General features: G+C 33.6%; 1 protein-coding gene and 2 non-coding genes across 5 annotated transcripts in view; 2 read left to right on the forward strand and 1 right to left on the reverse strand.

Moving 5' to 3' along the window:
• The window catches only part of DOCK4 (dedicator of cytokinesis 4), a 498,642-nt gene that overhangs the window by 324,362 nt on the left and 156,845 nt on the right, over positions 1–17,435 (forward strand). For all 3 annotated transcript variants that reach the window (XM_074268282.1, XM_074268284.1, XM_074268283.1), the window contains exons 16-17: positions 7,349–7,455; positions 12,215–12,371. In XM_074268282.1, the coding sequence (XP_074124383.1) occupies positions 7,349–7,455; positions 12,215–12,371 (264 nt within the window). The remainder of the gene's footprint in view (positions 1–7,348; positions 7,456–12,214; positions 12,372–17,435) is intronic.
• LOC141545283 (U6 spliceosomal RNA) lies at positions 10,324–10,430 on the forward strand. Its single transcript, XR_012482961.1, has one exon. It is a non-coding gene; the product is annotated as a U6 spliceosomal RNA (small nuclear RNA).
• On the reverse strand, positions 11,556–11,667 carry LOC141545294 (U6 spliceosomal RNA). Its single transcript, XR_012482971.1, has one exon. It is a non-coding gene; the product is annotated as a U6 spliceosomal RNA (small nuclear RNA).

Below are 17,435 nucleotides of genomic sequence, written 5' to 3' on the forward strand. Positions count from 1 at the left end.
GGATTATGAAATATTATGGATAGAAAGGATTTTAGAAATCTTGTTGTCCAAACATCTCAAGTTAAGCCCAGAAAGGTTGAGTAATTTGTCTGTTACCATTATTGTTGCTTAATTTCCTTTGTTTTCTTAATCCACAAATCATTCTGCTTTTTAGCCTATTCTCCTTGACCTTCCCTGACATATACTATGTATTTTTCTCTCTCTTTCACTGTGTATTCAAATGAAAACACATGATTATGATAAAGTTTACTTTTGAGAAAGAACAAAGCTAGGAAAATTTAAAGAGTCATAGTCTTAAAGATAGAATGACAAGTTCCTAGTTAGTTCAGGGATTCTTAAAGAGCCACAGATCTCTCTAGAGGTTCATGGATAGATTTCAGAGGATCCAAGAATTTGAAATTTTTTTAAAAAATCCTTATTTTTAATAATCTCTCACCAAAATTTAACATTTTATTCAATTAATTAAAAACATTTTGAGAAAGAATCCATGTGCTTTATAGTTTGCTAGTGGGATACATAACATAACAGTTAAGGATCTTGATCTAGTCTATAGGAAAAGAGAACATAATCGCTTGCATTTTGTTTTCTTACTCATTTACTTTCTTTTTGATCTGATTTTTCTTGTGCAACATGAGAAGTGTACAAATATGTTTAAGCATTGAATTTAACATATTTTAACATGTATAATATATAATGGATTGCTTGCTATCTAGGGGAGGAGGAGGGGGAGGAAAATCTGACACAAGACTACGCAAGGGTCAATGGTGAAATATTACCCATGCATGTTTTGAAAATAAAAAGCTTAAAAAGAAAAAGAACATAAGCCACAGATGTATTTAATGTTGTTGATCTTTTATACTCTTTCTTAACATGGATTTTTTCCCCATTTTTCTCTTTTGGGTAAACTTCTACCTTTTTCAACACTCCTTCTTTGTACTTTCATTGTGTCTTGTTTCTCTTGAAACTCCATAAATGTGGGTGTGCCTCTAAAAATGTTTTAGTTCTCTTAAACTCTTAAACTCTCTTAAACCAACTTTCTTGGTGATAATCTTCTACTCTGTTAACTTCAATAATCTCCTTCATATAAATGGTTCCTAATTCTCTATATTCATTTATTTGTTGGGGGTGGGGGTGGGAGAAGAGATCTGAATGTATATTATTTATTTATTTCACTTCAATAGTTTTTTTTTTTCCCAAATGCAATAAAGATAGTTTTCAACATTCATTTCTGTAAGCTTTTGTATTCCAAATTTTTCTCCCTCCCTCCCTCCCTGTCTGTGTGATTACAAGGTCTGACTATCTCTCTTCTCCTCAATAGCAGATAAACTGACATAGGTTACACACATACAATCATTTTAAACATATTTCCCTATTAGTGATTTTGCAAAAGAAAAATCAGAACAAAAGGGAAAAATCACAAGAAAGAAAAAGGAAACTATAAAAAAGATGAAAATAGCATGTTTTTCCTTTGTATTCAGTCTCCATAGTTCTCTTTCTGGAGACAGATAACATTTTCCATCCCAAGTCTATTAGATAAATGTGCATTTACAAACCTCTATCCTGAGCCCCAGTCTTATATTTCCAACTGTTCATTTGGTATATTTACCCCAGCATTCTACTGGCATTCAAATTTCCCCATCTGTAAATCTGAGCAAACACTTCACAAAATCTCAGAGCATATCCAAAGAAATAAAACTGGTTGACTGCAGTTACCATTTTCACAATTTCTCTAGAGTGTTACTCCCTGTGAGAAGACAAGGAATATGAAAAAGTATGGCATAGTATGTAGATAGCCCTGGATTTATAGCCAGAAACACCCAAATTTGAACCCCCCTCCAAAACTTATTAATTGTATGCTCCTTAAGTAAGTTGCTTAAAACCTTTGTGCCTCAGTTTTCTCATCTGTAAAATGGATATAATAGTAGCATGTATATGAGGAACAAATTAGATAAAATATGTAATACACTTTGCAAACCTTAAAAAACTATATATGTGTATATATATATATACATATATATATATATATAATATGCATTATGATTCAATCAGTGTGATGGAAATGAAGATGAGGTTGATGATAACATGTATCACTAGCCTTTAGTTAGAGCCTTAGTTAATTCAATTCATTAAGTGTCTACTATTTACAAGTTGACTAGGTGCTTTGGCTATAGAGATAATATTGAAAACATTCCTGCCCTCAATGAGTCTTTGTTCTACTGAGACAGCTAAAGTAGCAATATATACCAACCAGTATCCAGAATATACTAACAACAGGAGGAATCAAGGGAGCTTTGGGGAAGATGAGACTTCTAGAAGCCAGAGAATGGGAGGGTATTGTGGCAGTAGTAGTATGTGGATTTAGAAATATGTAGAAGTGATGAAGTTTCAAATTTGAGAAAAAGAAGAAAACATGTTATTTTTCCCCAAGACCTTCTACTTCTTCCTAATTTCTCTTTTACTATTGAGTTACTATTGAGTAACTACTATTTACTACCTTCCCTATCACTACAGCTTATATCAATGTCATCTGTGACTGTTCACTTTCTCTTGGGAAGAGAAGAGGATTCCGCCTTGTAATCCATTATTGGATCTTGCTATTTCTCCTTTCATAACTTCCATTCTCCAGACTTACCACTCATATAACCCTCCCTTAATTCAAGTCCATATCACTTTCATCTGAACCAATGGAATTACTATTTGATTTCTATCTCAAAAGTTACTCTCTTCTCACCAATCTATCTTCCAAGTAGTTGCCAAAGTGCTAAGGCAGCGAGGTGCCAGGCCTGGAGTCAGGAAGACTCATTTTCTCGAATTCAAATCTGGCCTCAGACCGTGTGACTTGATGCAAAATTTGACTACCTTATTCTTCCCCTCAATAAATTTCAGTGGCTCCATGTTAGTTCTAGAACAAATAAAAAGTCCTCTCTTTGGCATTTTTTTTATGTTTTACTTCTTTATGTGTTCTTAATGAATAGTTACTGTAGCCTTTTTCCTGTTCCTTTTTATGATACTTCATTCTCTGTCCCCATGCTTAGAATCCTTCTCCTCTTCATCTATATCGCTTAGAGTACCCATATTCCTTTAAGACAACTCAGATTCTATCTATAATAGGAGGTCTTTCTAACTCCCCAAGTGGCTGTTTCTTTCTTCTCTAAAATTATTTACATCTTCCTTGTATATATTTTATTTACATGTTTTCTCTTTCCTTAGAATGTGAGATCCTTAAGTGAGGGAATAGTATCCAGCTGCCCTTCTCTCTCTGGCCCTCACAGGCAGCTTACTGTAATTGTGGAAAGATTGGGGGTAAATCCCTTCATTATTTGAAGCCAGTTTCTGCTCAGCACTATCTGACTTTTGATTGTCAGTTCTACAGCCAAGTCGAATTCATAACTATATAATACTAATCCTTTGGCATTTCAACATTTCAAAACAAGTTTCCAAATTTCTATACATTAGATTGGAACCAGACAGGAAATATCTGAATACATTCTGTAGAACTCACCAAGAAGAGGTTCACTCTTAACCACTTACTTAATCACCATTTTTGGCTCACCAGTCTTTAATCCTCGATAATCCCACTACCACTATCTCCACTATTCTCCATCTTCAGACATGAGCTTCTGATGGTCACTGGAGGAAATCATATCCTAGTGCTGATGGAGTCTAATATATAGTCATATTATCTAATATTCCCTACTGTAGATATGTTAGGTATATTCCAAATCTCTTTTCAATCTCCTGTCCCCTCCTACCAGCAGATGTCTTTGCCTACTGCTTTCCTAAGAAATTTCAAGCTATTCATTGTAAATGTAATCATATTCTTTTTTCCACCCCTCAGAACTCTGTTATATCTTTATCCTCTTCTCCACTCCTGTCTCCAAGGAAGAATTGGCCCTTCTCTTTGACTTTCTATTTACGTCCTCATTTCCTTCCTCGCTTATCTTTTCCAAGAGTTTATCCCATCATTAATTTCCTCTGTTTCATCTTTATTTTCTCCCTTGCTAGGATATCATTTCTGCCTGATTCATCAGGAAAGAAGTGTAGGAACAATGCTGTGAAGAAGTTTATAATGATTCAGAAGTTACAGACTTGGGTATATGCTACCTAAAGTAAAATATGGGGGCTCTTTATCCCTCATTCCTCAAGCAGTGCTCATTTATTAAGACCATACAAATGGACAGAAAATTATACTCCTCTGTTTTCATTGTGTTTGCTTTCTTTGTTTTAGAGTATGCAAGGTAAATATGGGGAAGCCATTTATAACCCTGATGTAATCTCTTTGCTATTTTTCCTCACTTTAATATCGTTGCTATTTAAAAAATATCTGGGTTAGGTGCATGTCATGAAAGACAAAAATGATAAATGATGGAACACACTCTTAAAATTACTTCTCAGTAAATCTTTTCCTTTTAAATCAGGAGTTCTATACCTGAAAATATCATTTGATGCAGAAATATCTCCCCAGAGAGCTTTACTTTTGTACTTTTTTCCTTTATTTCTTTCTGATCCTGTCTATCTTGAATGGAGGAAATTAGTGTTTTGGTTTTTCAAGTGAAGCCTCATTTCACCTCCAATTTTCTGGCATTTCTTAGCTCCAGGAATCAAAGTCAGCCTTTCAAAATGACTCCTTAATAGAATTATCCTGAATATTGTGTGAGAATTTTTTTTTCCCGAGAAGTAGATCATTTGTGTTATTCAAAGTGCTACTCTGTGATTAAATGTGATGCCATGGATAGAGTTCGAGGCCTACAATCAGGAAGATTCATCTTCCCAAATTCAGATCTGGCTTCAGACTTTGTGTGACTTTGTTAATCCTGTTTGCCTCTGTTTTCTCATCTAGAAAAATGAACTAGAAGCTTCAAGAAAAGCCCAAATGAGAGTTTGGACACAACTGAAAAATGACTGAACAACTAAATGGTTAAATATTTAAGTTGTAGTGTATCATATCACTAAAGAGTTGTTAAAAACAAAGGAAAAAATGTCCCTAGCTCACTTAATTGTGGTTTTGGAAAAGGACAGCAACAGCATCTATAATCCATGAGCTGATCTCGTGCATACTTAGAATATTTGCTCTCTTTTTAGTCCTCTATTTTTTCTCTTTCTTCTTAAGCTACAATCATTTATCAAGTTTCATCTCTATCTTCATGTATCCTATCTGTTCTCCTTTTTTTTTATTCTCTTTGCTATACATCAATACCTCATTATCTCTTATTGTTTCCCTTATTATCTTTCCCCTGTAGTACTGTAATAATCTTTTGACTGGCCTCAGACTCATACCTAGCCAATTTGACCTTTCAACTGCTGTCAGAATAGCCTTATTCTAATGAATTGTTCTCATCATGCTATCTTATTGCTTAAAAATGTTTAATGACATTCTTCTTTAGTACTTTAAAACATGATTTCTTCAGTGGTGGGACCTTTGTCTTCTGGTAAAGATAGCCACTTCTCACTAGATAGTCATAGCTAACATGAACACTAATTGAATTTATGAGTGGACTCATGATTTGCAGTAATAGGGATTGGCAGAACTTGCATTTAGCTAGAAATTAATCTAGGGTAACCTATAAAAACACTGATGTTTTTAAAGAATCCCTCCATAATCCAAATTCCTCCATAGTCTAACTACAGTCTACTTCTTCAGCGTTATCTCATGCTATTTCCTTTCACACATTTTCTTTGCAAAAGCTAAATTGAACTCTTTCTCATTGCTCAGACATGCTCCATGCTTTTCCAATTTTGTGGCCCATGATGGTCCATTGTTGATATGATCCTTCAACCTAGAAATCTCCTTTTTTTCATATTTCTGCTATCTGAAATCCCTCCCATCCAGCTCTTCATTGAATTCATTGTCACTTCTTCATCAAAATCAGATTTGATTTCCATTAGCCAAATGTAACTTTCATGAAATCTCATGGCACTTTGTCTCTCTTATGCAATTGCCATGGTTTTTCTGTGACCATGCTTTATCCACCTTGCCAAATTACTCAAAAACATGAGTTTTGTCTTCGTTATTTTTATTTCTTACTTAGCCTTTACTTGCTCAGTAATATATTGAGGCAGCTAGGTAGCTTAGTAGATAAAGTTTCAGGCTTGGAGTGAGGAAGAATTTTGTTCTTCAAAAGTTCAGATTTGACTTCAGATATTAACTGTGCAAATCTGGAAAGTTCTGCCTTTGTTTTGTTGTCTATAAAATTGGAATAATAATAGTACATTTCTCTCTGGAAGTAATGAGATAATTGTAAAGCATCTATCACAGTGGCTGGCATATAATAAGCACTATATAAACGTTAATTATTGTTAAATTTGGTCAGAAAAGTCTGAGAATCATTCTTCTGATAATATCTCATGAACTGGAGAATTATTCTTTATCCACCAGAAAGTAAAAGAAGGATCAAATGTCACAGTCTTTGCTTTATCACGGGGAGAAAGTTTAGCATGTTTGGAAAACATTTTGATCCTTTCTAACCTTCAAAGTTTGATTAGAGTGAGTGTAGAATCATAGATTTAAATCTTTAAAGAAACATAGAGATCACTGAGTTCAATTTTCTCATTTTATAGATAAAAAGATTAGACTCAGAGAGGTTAATTGTCTTGGACTGGGTTACACAGATACTTAGTGGCAGAGCAGAGATTTTGGCCCCAGTCTTTAGCCTCCAAATCCAGTGCTCTTTCCAATAATTCATTACCTCAAAATCATTTCCTAAGTTATTGCAGCAATGAGATGGTACAATGGGTAGAGTGCCTGAGCCTGAAGTAAAAACAGAATCATCTTCGCAAATTCAAATCTAACTTCAGATAGTTTCGAGCTGTATGATCATGGGAAAGTCACTTAAGCAGGTTCATCTTTTTTCTCATCTGTAAAATGAGCTGGAGAACGAAATGTCAAATTGCTATGGTGTCTTTGCCAAGAAAATCCCAAATGGGGTCACAAAGAGATAAATACAACTGAAATAGCTCAACAACAATAACTCTGACAATAATGAAGCTTCCAGGCACACTCAGCAGATTATGAAAATATAATGTCTATCTGACAACAATCTGTTTTAGTGAGTTTCATTGTCCTTTCATATTCCCAAGTAAAGAAGAAATTCTGTATCATAACCCAGGCTCATGGTAGCCAAACTGGGGGTTTAGAGTATTGAAGTCATTTATTTGTGTGGTCAAGACCATTCTGTACAATAACAAGGGGGTCAGTCATATATTGTAGGTCCTTATGACCTTGCTAGTTAAGGTAGTTATTTCTTTTTCTTCTCCTTGATTCTGATAAACTTGAAGTTTGGACTCATAGATATTTGTTTGTGCTGAATTATTTAAATGTATAATTACTCCTTTTTTTTTTTTTTTTCAGCAAAAGAGAAAGGTGAGAAAAAGTTGTTTGGCTTCTCTTTTGTTCCTCTGATGCAAGAAGATGGTAGGACACTTCCAGATGGCACACATGAACTTATTGTACATAAGGTAAAGTCAATTAGAATTCAGTAACTTATGAGCAACAGTAAAATCATTATAGTAGATTGAAGTTTTTTGCAGTGCCAGAGTAAATCTCTCTTGTCTTTAGAAAAAAGGAAACTTATAAAAACTCACAAAATTTTCTAAAGTCAAGTTGTTTAGGAAAATTATTAAGAAAAACAATTTAGTAAAAGTATCTTTACATACAACCTCTTTTTAAAGAAAATTTAATACTAATGTTTTATGTTTATTTGAGGGGGTAGGAGATTGGTCTAAATCAGTGATATCAAAATGGAAATCAACAGCAAGCTGCAAAATGACTTAGAAAACCACAAATTGATATTATTTGTGTTGCACTGTATTGGGAGTGAGTCTCTGGACTAAATGAAAGCTAAAATCCCTTCTAATTCTGAGTCTACAATAGGTTTTAGGCTGGAGTATTTAAAAAAAAAAAAAAAAAAAACTTGAGTCTGGTATCAGAGGACCTAGGTCCAAATCCTTACACTGCGATTTACTTCCTGGGTGACTTTGTTTCCCCAGCTATAAAATGAGGCATTTAGATTCTGTGACCTCCTTAAAAGGCCCTTTCTAGATCTAAATTTATGATTCTGCAGTTGCTTTAGGGAAACTTTGAATCTGTGATTCTCTAAACCAGGCTGGAAAATGCTTTACAAATATCGACGATCCAGTTTTTCTCAAAAATTAAAAAATATATAATTATGCATTTTAATACAGAAGTTATTTTTCAACACGCATCTGACAACCCCTTATAAATAAATGCCTTATTCTCAAAACTATTTATCATTGGTGGAATAAAAAGAAGGACTGTATCCTTTAGCTTTGGACAGAGGATACTAACATGGACTATTGTATTTAAATAGGAGATTCTTGTAGTCATCATGCTATGCCAATTATTAGGCGGGTAGGTGGTGCAATGGAAAATGTGAAATTAGGAAGACTTGACTTCAAATTCAACCTAAGAAACATAATAACTGGGCAAGTAACTTAACTTTTTTTTTTTTTTGCCTCAGTTTCTTCAACTTATAAAATAAGGCTAATAATGGCCTTTGTTTTTCAGAATTATTGTGAAGATTAAATGAGACAATAATTGTAAAAATACTTAGGAGATGCTAAATAAATGCTTGTTTCCTTCCTTTCTAAATTTGTTTTATATCCCTCCTTGCAACTCTTACCATATGTTTTTGAATTCTTTGTATCTGTTATTCGTTATGTCCCAGAAATATTCCATTACATAATGTCCTATAATTTCTTTAGACTTTACCCAATGGTTGGGCACATACTTTCCCCTGGATTTTTAAGAAATCATTATTAGTGCTTTTCTGAATAGTTTTGTACATATGGGTTTCTTATTGTGGTCAGTAGCCTTCTTGGAATACAGTCCTAATAAGAAAATCTATGGCTCAAAAAAAAAAAAAAAAAAAAAAAAGGAAAATTTAGTAACTTTTCTTGTAATAATTCCAATGTAACAATTCCAAATTGTTTTGTAGAACTCTACCATTTTCTAATTAAAATCCATTAATAGCTAAAATTAGAATCTGGATTTTAAATTCCCCCCATGATATGTACACTTTGCAAGGAAATGAATAGCTCAATTCTATGAGAAAGCATTAGGTATTTTTCTTTTTGTTTTGTTATAGTTTTGAAATAATTGGTCAGAACACTAAAAATGATTTATTACCTTCTTACATGTCAAAAACAAAGAGCCAGGGAAAGAGGCAGTATTTAGAAATTTTACTAAGGGGATTATGTAAATATGGAATAAAAATTGAGCTTAGCCTCCATCCTGGCTCCTGTGACTTTCATTAGTTTTCCTTAATCTTTAGAGGAGTAAGATTTCTTTGGATTCTTTAGAATATCCATGAAACGGTGACATTCTTCTTAATATTAAATCATGCACAGGAACAAATCTTTAATTTGAATGCCTTTGTGATGAAATAAGATTTCATATTTCATTGGCTGCTCATGACATAATCATGGATTACCTCTTCATTTCTGAGATCCAGCATGTTTTCAAAAAAAAAAAATGACAGAAGAGAAGTATAGTTGTCCCATAAAAACCTATATTTTGGCTTCAGATCTCTCTCTCTCTCTCTCTCTCTCTGTCTCTCTCTCTCTCTCTCTCACATCCCCTTGTCCTATACGCTCCCCTTTTACTACTCCTTCTTTCCTTCTTCCATTTTCCTCATTATCTCCCTCTGTTTTTCTCTCCTCTCCCATTTTCTCTTTTTTTTACTTGTATTTGTATTCTCTTCATTCAGTGTAGTACCTAGCATACAGTGTGAGCATAATAAATGCTTAATCTCTTTGCCTTATTCATCCCTCTCTCCCTTCTCTGTTGCTCTTTTTCCTTTTCCCTTCTCCAACAAACCAACAATTTTGGTGCAAAAACTAAACTTTATTATAATATCATAAACTAATAGTATACTACTGAGGATTGCCATTGATAGGGTTTCATTTTGTTCAACCAGCTTAGGCTAAGATTTGCAAGCAATCCTCAACACCAGTCCTGCTGCATCTCTGACTGATCAGGTTTAAAAGTGTGAAGATTTTGCCATACCATCTGTCTTGTTTTTCTCTTAGCTAAATCTCTAATCTCTAGTCCTAGATTAAGCTGCTTTTAGTAAATCTTTTAGCCTTCAAGGAGTAAATTTCTTTGGGTTTCAATGTTACTCTTTTGACTTCTGGTTAATATATTTGTATCATTGTAATGGAATGCTATTATGCTATAAGAAATGATGAGAAGAATAATTTTCGAAAAATCTGAACGAGTTATTATGAAAAAATGCTATCCTTCTCCAGAGAGAACTGGTGGTGACTAAATGCAGTTCAACCTCAACAGCCAAATGAGGAATTCATGTGCTCGTTTCGGCAGCATATATACTAAAATTGGAACGACACAGAGAAGATTAGCATGGCCCCTATGCAAGGATGACATGCAAATTTGTGAAGCAAATGAGGATCATTTCTTAAGTGTTACAGAACTGAATTCTCTCTTTCTCTCACTATTACTCTTCTTTATACTCATTTACAGTCTCATTATGCAGATCACTTCTATGGGATGATTTTTTTTTTCCATCTGAAAGAATTCTATTATCATTTACAGACTCATGAGTGTAGTTTCTACAACTAATAGGAAATAGGAATTTGGCTCTGGAAATACCCAAGTTAGCATTGTTTTAAAATTCATTTAAAACAGGGTAGTTATTCTGAATGTGCCCTCTTGCCCCTTAGAGTCATTTGCCTTTGTAGTTTGAAAATATGTGGAGAATTTTTGGAGGTAGTTTATATATTTTAATTAAATAATGTTTTCTTTTGGAGGGGGGGCCAAAGTTCCTAATAGGTATTGTTCTGAGCATAGTTTTTGAAATTAAATGAAAGATTTAATGTTCAGATGAGCTGATGAAATTAATTATATTTTTCCATGTAAAACTGAGTTCTAGATTCTCTTTTTTTTCTTCCCTTTGTCCCAGGTGAAGTTATGTAAAAAATTTCTATAAAAATTATGTTATGAAGGAAAACCAATTCCCCTTCTGATCCCCCTCAAGAAAAATGAAATATGCTTCAATTTTTATTCAGTAGCAATCAGTTCTTTTTCTGGGAATGGATAGCATTTTTCATCATAAGTCCTTCAGAGTAGTCGTAGATCATTGCTGAGAATAGCAAAGTCATTCACAGTTGATCATTCATTCCACAACATTGCTGTTACTTTGTACACCCTAAGTTTTACTTTGCATAAGCTCATGGAGACCCTTCCAAGTTTTTCTGAGAGTATCTTGCTCATCATTTCTTATAGAAAAGTAGCATGATGAAATTAATTTTAAAATATATAAAAATGTTTCAAAGACATTTAGGAGATTCCATACTTAAACTGGTGTTGATTTTATTGTGACTGAATGTTTCCAAAGCAGTTTTAATCTACACACAGATGTTCTCTTCTTATAAAGTAATTGGGCTTCATTTAGGAGCGAGACTCTTTACAAGACTATAAAATTTACACTTCAAATCATTTAAGTTTTTTCTTTTTATATTCAACTCTATTTTCAGCTCTAAATTCTCTCCCTTCAATCTCTGTCTGCCCCTCATTGAGAAAACATAGAGAACATATTTCACAAATTTTCGTGTCATCCTCATACAGAGCACATGCTAATTTTCTCTGTATTGTTTAAAATTTAGTAAATGTATTGCCTGTTTTGGGATGACCAGCTGTAAATGACTTTGTTATTCTCAGTGCTACAATCACACCTACTCTGAAGGAATTATGACAAAAAAATTCTATCCATATCTAGAGAAGGAACTGATTGTGTCTGAATACAGATTGAATCATTCTCTCTCTGTGTGTATTTTTAACTTCATTTTTCTCAAGAGTTTTTATTTTCATTAGGGTGGGAGATCCATGTTTCCTTTCACAACTTGACTATTATGGAAATGTTTTGCATGTGGTTTCTTTGCATGTAGGGGTAAGGGAGAGAACCCAGAATTCAAAAATCTAAAAAAAAAAAAATGTGAAAAAAAATTTGTTTTGAATGTAACTGGCAAAAAAAAATTAAAAAGAAAGTAAATGTATTGCTAACGCAAGTACAAATCATTGAACTTTCACCAAGTCAATTAGAAGAATTTTCAGGAATCTTTTATGCACATTTTTGAAGTCATGATAAAACAAGCTGAACTTTTTTGTTTGTTTGTTTTTAAAGTCAAATGTCATTTGAAGTTTTATGTTGAAAAAATTATTTGGTTTCTTTTTAAACAGTGTGAAGAAAATACAAATCTTCAGGATTCTAGTCGCTACCTCAGACTTCCCTTTTCCAAGGCCAGTCTCCTTGGGACCAATAATCAAGCAATAAAGGCCACTAAAGAGTCTTTTTGGATCACATCTTTCCTGTGTTCCACTAAGCTTACACAGAATGGTAGGTGGGTTCTTTGAAAGCTATTTGTTACAATGAATTTATAAATGACATTTTCCAAACAAATGCTGAAATATTTAAGTATTTTACACTAGAAAATCTGGTTGCTCCTTTTGTCTGTGCCTTTTCTAATAAGATGGAAACAACTGGGACTCAATGATGCATTGGATGTACACAATTTAAAAATGTCTCTAAAATTAGCTCAACATTGGAAACCAAATTGGAAACCCTCAGAATAAGTCATCAAAACCCAGCTGCTTCAATACAAGAGAGAACAAAGGAAGCACCACCTTAATCTGTTGTTTTATGGTTCCTTATCCAGTGCTTATTACATGCTTCTGAATAAAAAGCTGTTTTTGTTTAATTAGATGGATATTGCTTTTCTGTTCTAACATTACTTTTTATGTCATTGATTGTTTAGCAAGTTATGATTAATAAAGCAAGCCCATCTTCTTGGTAGATTATTATGGAAACAATGTCTATACACAAGTTGGTAAATGAAAAAAAATTTTTTTAGCTTTTCATGTTTGGCTTGTATCTTGAATGTCAGATTAATAAGGCAGATTCATTATGTTGACAAAACAACCCACATATTATAAGATATGGATTCTCAAAAAATAACTCCCATGTAAAAAGTATTGGTGGTTTTTTTCTTTGATATTTTTCCTGTTCCACGACCCATCATTTATAATAAAAAAGCTTCATCTATTTGATGGGTTGGAAGGTGAAGGGGATAAATTAAAATGCTACAGTATTGAACAACTTCAAATTTCCTTTTCCTTTCAGTGAAGAATATAAGTATACAAGTTGAATTCTCAATAGTTTCTACATTTTTTATTAGTTTCTCTCCAGATCTGCTGCATATTTTATTTTCACTGAACATGAAAAATATCTTCTGTCTCTCTCAACTCATCCGTAATTTACAATGTTCTAGAGTTACTTGGAGTCCAGAGAACTGATGTGTTATATGATTCTGGGTCAGAGAGAGAACTTGAATACAGGTCTTGCTAAATCTAAGGTTGATTCTTTATCTAAGAGGCCATGGGGTCTTTCAGGATTTATTACCAGTTAGCTAAAGTCTCTGTTGGTGTAACTTTGTAAATAAGTGCAAAATATTTACTATCCCTCATGAATTTTTATGAGGACCATCAGTCTGTTCATGTGAAGGTTATAGCGTGAAATCACCTTTTTATCTACTTCAATCCATCAAAGGATATCTGTTCATCTTGTGTAAATTAGACATGTGTCTGTCCCTTAGACTGAGTTGGCATTTTAATTTGTACCACCTTCCCTGTAAAGTATTAAAAAGTACCTCTAATCAGAATATTGATGATTTTTAGAAATATCTCTGCCATAAGATTATATATGATTATTTCTAAGATAAAGATATTACTTTTAATATTTTAGATAGGTTCTGACCACCAAGGGCTAATAAATTTATTCATTTATTTATGTATTTATGTATTTATTTCTTTATTTAATGCTGAGGCAATTGAGGTTAAGTGACTTGCCAGGGTCATACAGCTAGGAAGTAGTATCTGAGGTTAAGTGACTTGCCAGGGTCATACAGCTAGGAAGTAGTGTCTGAGATCAGATTTGAACTCATCAAAGTTGGTGCTCTATCCACTGTGCCACCTAGCTGCCCCTAAGGGCTAATAATTAACAGCTATATTTTATAGGAGGAAAATAGTATTTACAGGTATATGTAAATATGACACAGGACACATGGGATTGTATTGAATGTCTACCTCTGTCGAAAGGTGGGTCAATTTTTAATACAATTGAAACCTTACAAATTCTAAATGATCATTTTTACCTTAATTAAATTTGTCCATTTAAGAAGACATCCAGGGAGCAGGCCCAGTGGATAGAGCACTAGCCCTGACGTCAGGAGGACCTGAGTTCAAATCTGGTCTCAGACACTTAACACTTCCTACCTGTGTGACCATGGGCAGTCACTTAACCCCAATTGCCTCAGGGGAAAAAATTTTAGACATCTAGCTGAAAATAAGTAAGAAGTAATATATTTTGAATACAATAAGGGGTAGGAAGATGATTTTAAAGAATGTATACCCTATTGCCAGTTTTTTGGTTTAGTTTAATGCCATATAAATGATAGGAATGGGAATAATGTTAACATGAAACAACTTTATGTTTAATTCTACGGTTTGGGAAATAAATTAATCTTATTTACAATAATAAACAACTAAACAGACATCTTATTAAGCATTTTTAATGTCACTATACTAAGTATAGGGAGAAATAGAAAGATTACTGAAATACCCTTCCTGACAGCAGATGCTTTCAGTCACATAGAAGGAATGTTGGAATGATGTGAATCAATGAATCAATGAATGAAAAAATAAAAAAGCATTTTTCAGTGCTTTTTGTGTTTAAAGCACTATGCTAAGCAGTGGGGATATAAATCAAAAACCAAAATAGACATTACCCTCAAGGAAGAAAAAGAGGAGGATGGGAATATATTTATATATTTTATTTTTATATAGCTTTATATTTATATTTGTGTAGCTTCTAATGCATGACACATTCTAATGGGGAAAGTTTCAGCTGCAAGTCAGATGGAAAAATGTCATGACACCTGAGATATAAATGGCAACACATTATCTTTAACATTATTCTTTTGTTTTTATTAAAGCTTTTTATTTTCAAAACATATGCATAAGTAATTTTTCAACACTGACCCTTGCAAAACTTTGTGTCCCAAATTCTCCCCTTTCCCTCTACCTCCTCCCTAGATAGTAAGTGATTCAAAATATGTTTAACATTGTTTCTGCAGCGAACATTTCTTATATGTTTCTTGTGTAGAAGCACTTGATAGTGTCAGGGATTTTAAAGGTAAGAATGTTCTTTTCTGGCCTTCAGTAGTTGTGGCACTTCTAGTTACTTGGGTTACATCTCCATGGAAGTTGCTTCCTTGTATGATGGATACAGATGTTGAACTAGAGTCAGGACAATATTTTTTATTGCTGTTGTTGTTTGGTTTTGGTGGGGAGTGGGGCAGATAGAGAAGTAACACTAGGGCTTTTAGATTTGCCTTCCATCATTGGCAATTAGTTAGCATTTAGTACTGAGGAGGAAAAGGAAATTAGAGCCTTTCTCTAGTAGCAATAGTGATTGCTATCTTCAGTGATGTCTTTGGGGCTCAGGCTGGAAGTGGAGAAAGTGGGTTGGAGGGCATTGCCACTCGTAAGCTTTTTGGGTTTAGGATCCTGGATTGGCTCCCTGGGGATCCAAAACAGGCAATTGTTGAGATGGTAGTTACTTATCTAGCTTACACTGCTTCTGTCCTTTCCTCAGAGCACTCTGCTACTTCCATTAAATTGGTTTACCAAATGTACCGGTAGGAATTAGTTGGCAGGTGGTAAGAATGGCCTCTTTCCCTCATGAGTTAATTCCCCAGATGATTTTTGCAGGAACTGGGCTGAGGACAGAATGAATCATTGCATTCAGGATTTTGAGCTTTATCTGTCAATTGATGACAGTCAGCATGTACACAAATAACTATTATGCAAAATAAGACAGAAGTGAATGCTTTTAGTCATGAAGATTTTCCAATAAATGTAATAGCTTGGCACTATTATAGAAAGCTTAGTGGTGTTTCAAGAGACTTGTGGTTTTTGTTCTTCCAGCAAGTAGTTAACATCCTTATAGCATTATATTTGAAAAGCACTGAACATAAACCATATCCTTTGATCTGAATCACAAATCTCTGAGGTGCTGTTACAATCCCTGTTTTTACAAATGAGATTAAGACAGATTAAAGTCCCTGGTTACTTAGATCATAAGTGTTTTAAGTTGAATTTGAACCCAGGCCTTCTGGACTCCAAGGCTAGCATTATTTGGTTTGCCACCTCATTGACTCGATTATAAATGAAGATTGTAAGCACCTTGAATGAATAAAAAATCATTTGTCAGTGCTTTAAAACACTATGCTAAGCAGTGGGGCTATAAATCAAAAACTAAAGTAGACATTACTCTCAAGGAAAAAAAGGAGGAGGATGGGAATAAACATTTATATAGCACCTACTGTGTACCACATTCTAATGGGGAAGACTATACATAGAAGGTATAATGGATTTCATTATAATTTTTCCCTATGCTGTCGTAGTATAATGAAAGTATTAATATTGAATGAATTAAACTTATTAATTTCAAATTTGGAGTGATAGACTATGACATCTGGATCACTGATATCCTGTGATAGAGTCACATTTTTAAATATTTTTAAAATATTGGCTTAGGTGCAAGTCTCATATACTCTGCACATGTGATGTAAAATTACTGCCTTTTAAAAAAAATATATTAGCTTGATGGACATTTTGTTAGTTATCTTCTTTATTGTGATATGGTGAAAAGAGACTTGAATTCATGTCCTGGGGCCAACATTTACTAAGCATCCTTTCCTTATCTGTAAACAGAGGGAACAGGGCTAGGTTATTATTTTTCTTTTTTTGAAATATTTATTATCTTTTTGTCAAACACAAATATTTTAGCATATAAAGAACAGAAAAAAGAATATGAAACTATGAGCTTGTTTCCCTATGAGTGTTTTATTATATACTAGATTTAGCACAATAGGAACAAAACTGTCCTGATAGTATTCCTTCATGAATTTGCTTCTGTATTTTTTAAAAGTACTTATTAATAATTTTTCTTGCATCACTATGATTATTCTCCAATTTGCCCTTCTGTTTCTCCCCCTGATCCCAGAAGATGATTCTCTCTCTCTTTTTTTTCTTTGTTTTTAGAATCTATGAATTTGTGATCATTATAAATGCCTTTTTTTAGGCATTTCTAGTGTACTTAACAACTTTTGACATTTTATTTATATTCCTGTAAGATACAGTGTAACACAGATCAGCCTTTCCACTCCTTCTTCCAATGTTACCCTTATAACCATCATAATAAACAAGTATCTATTATTGCTGTGTGCCAGTCTTTGCCTGGCCCATGCCCTACCTACATGGAACATCTTTCACAGAATGTCCAAGCTGTGTAGGACAATCTTTGACTGATAAAGAGGTGCTGGTAGTATATACAAGGCAT

Source organism: Sminthopsis crassicaudata, chromosome 5 (assembly GCF_048593235.1).
Source record: "Sminthopsis crassicaudata isolate SCR6 chromosome 5, ASM4859323v1, whole genome shotgun sequence".
Classification (NCBI taxonomy): Eukaryota; Metazoa; Chordata; class Mammalia; order Dasyuromorphia; family Dasyuridae; genus Sminthopsis; species Sminthopsis crassicaudata.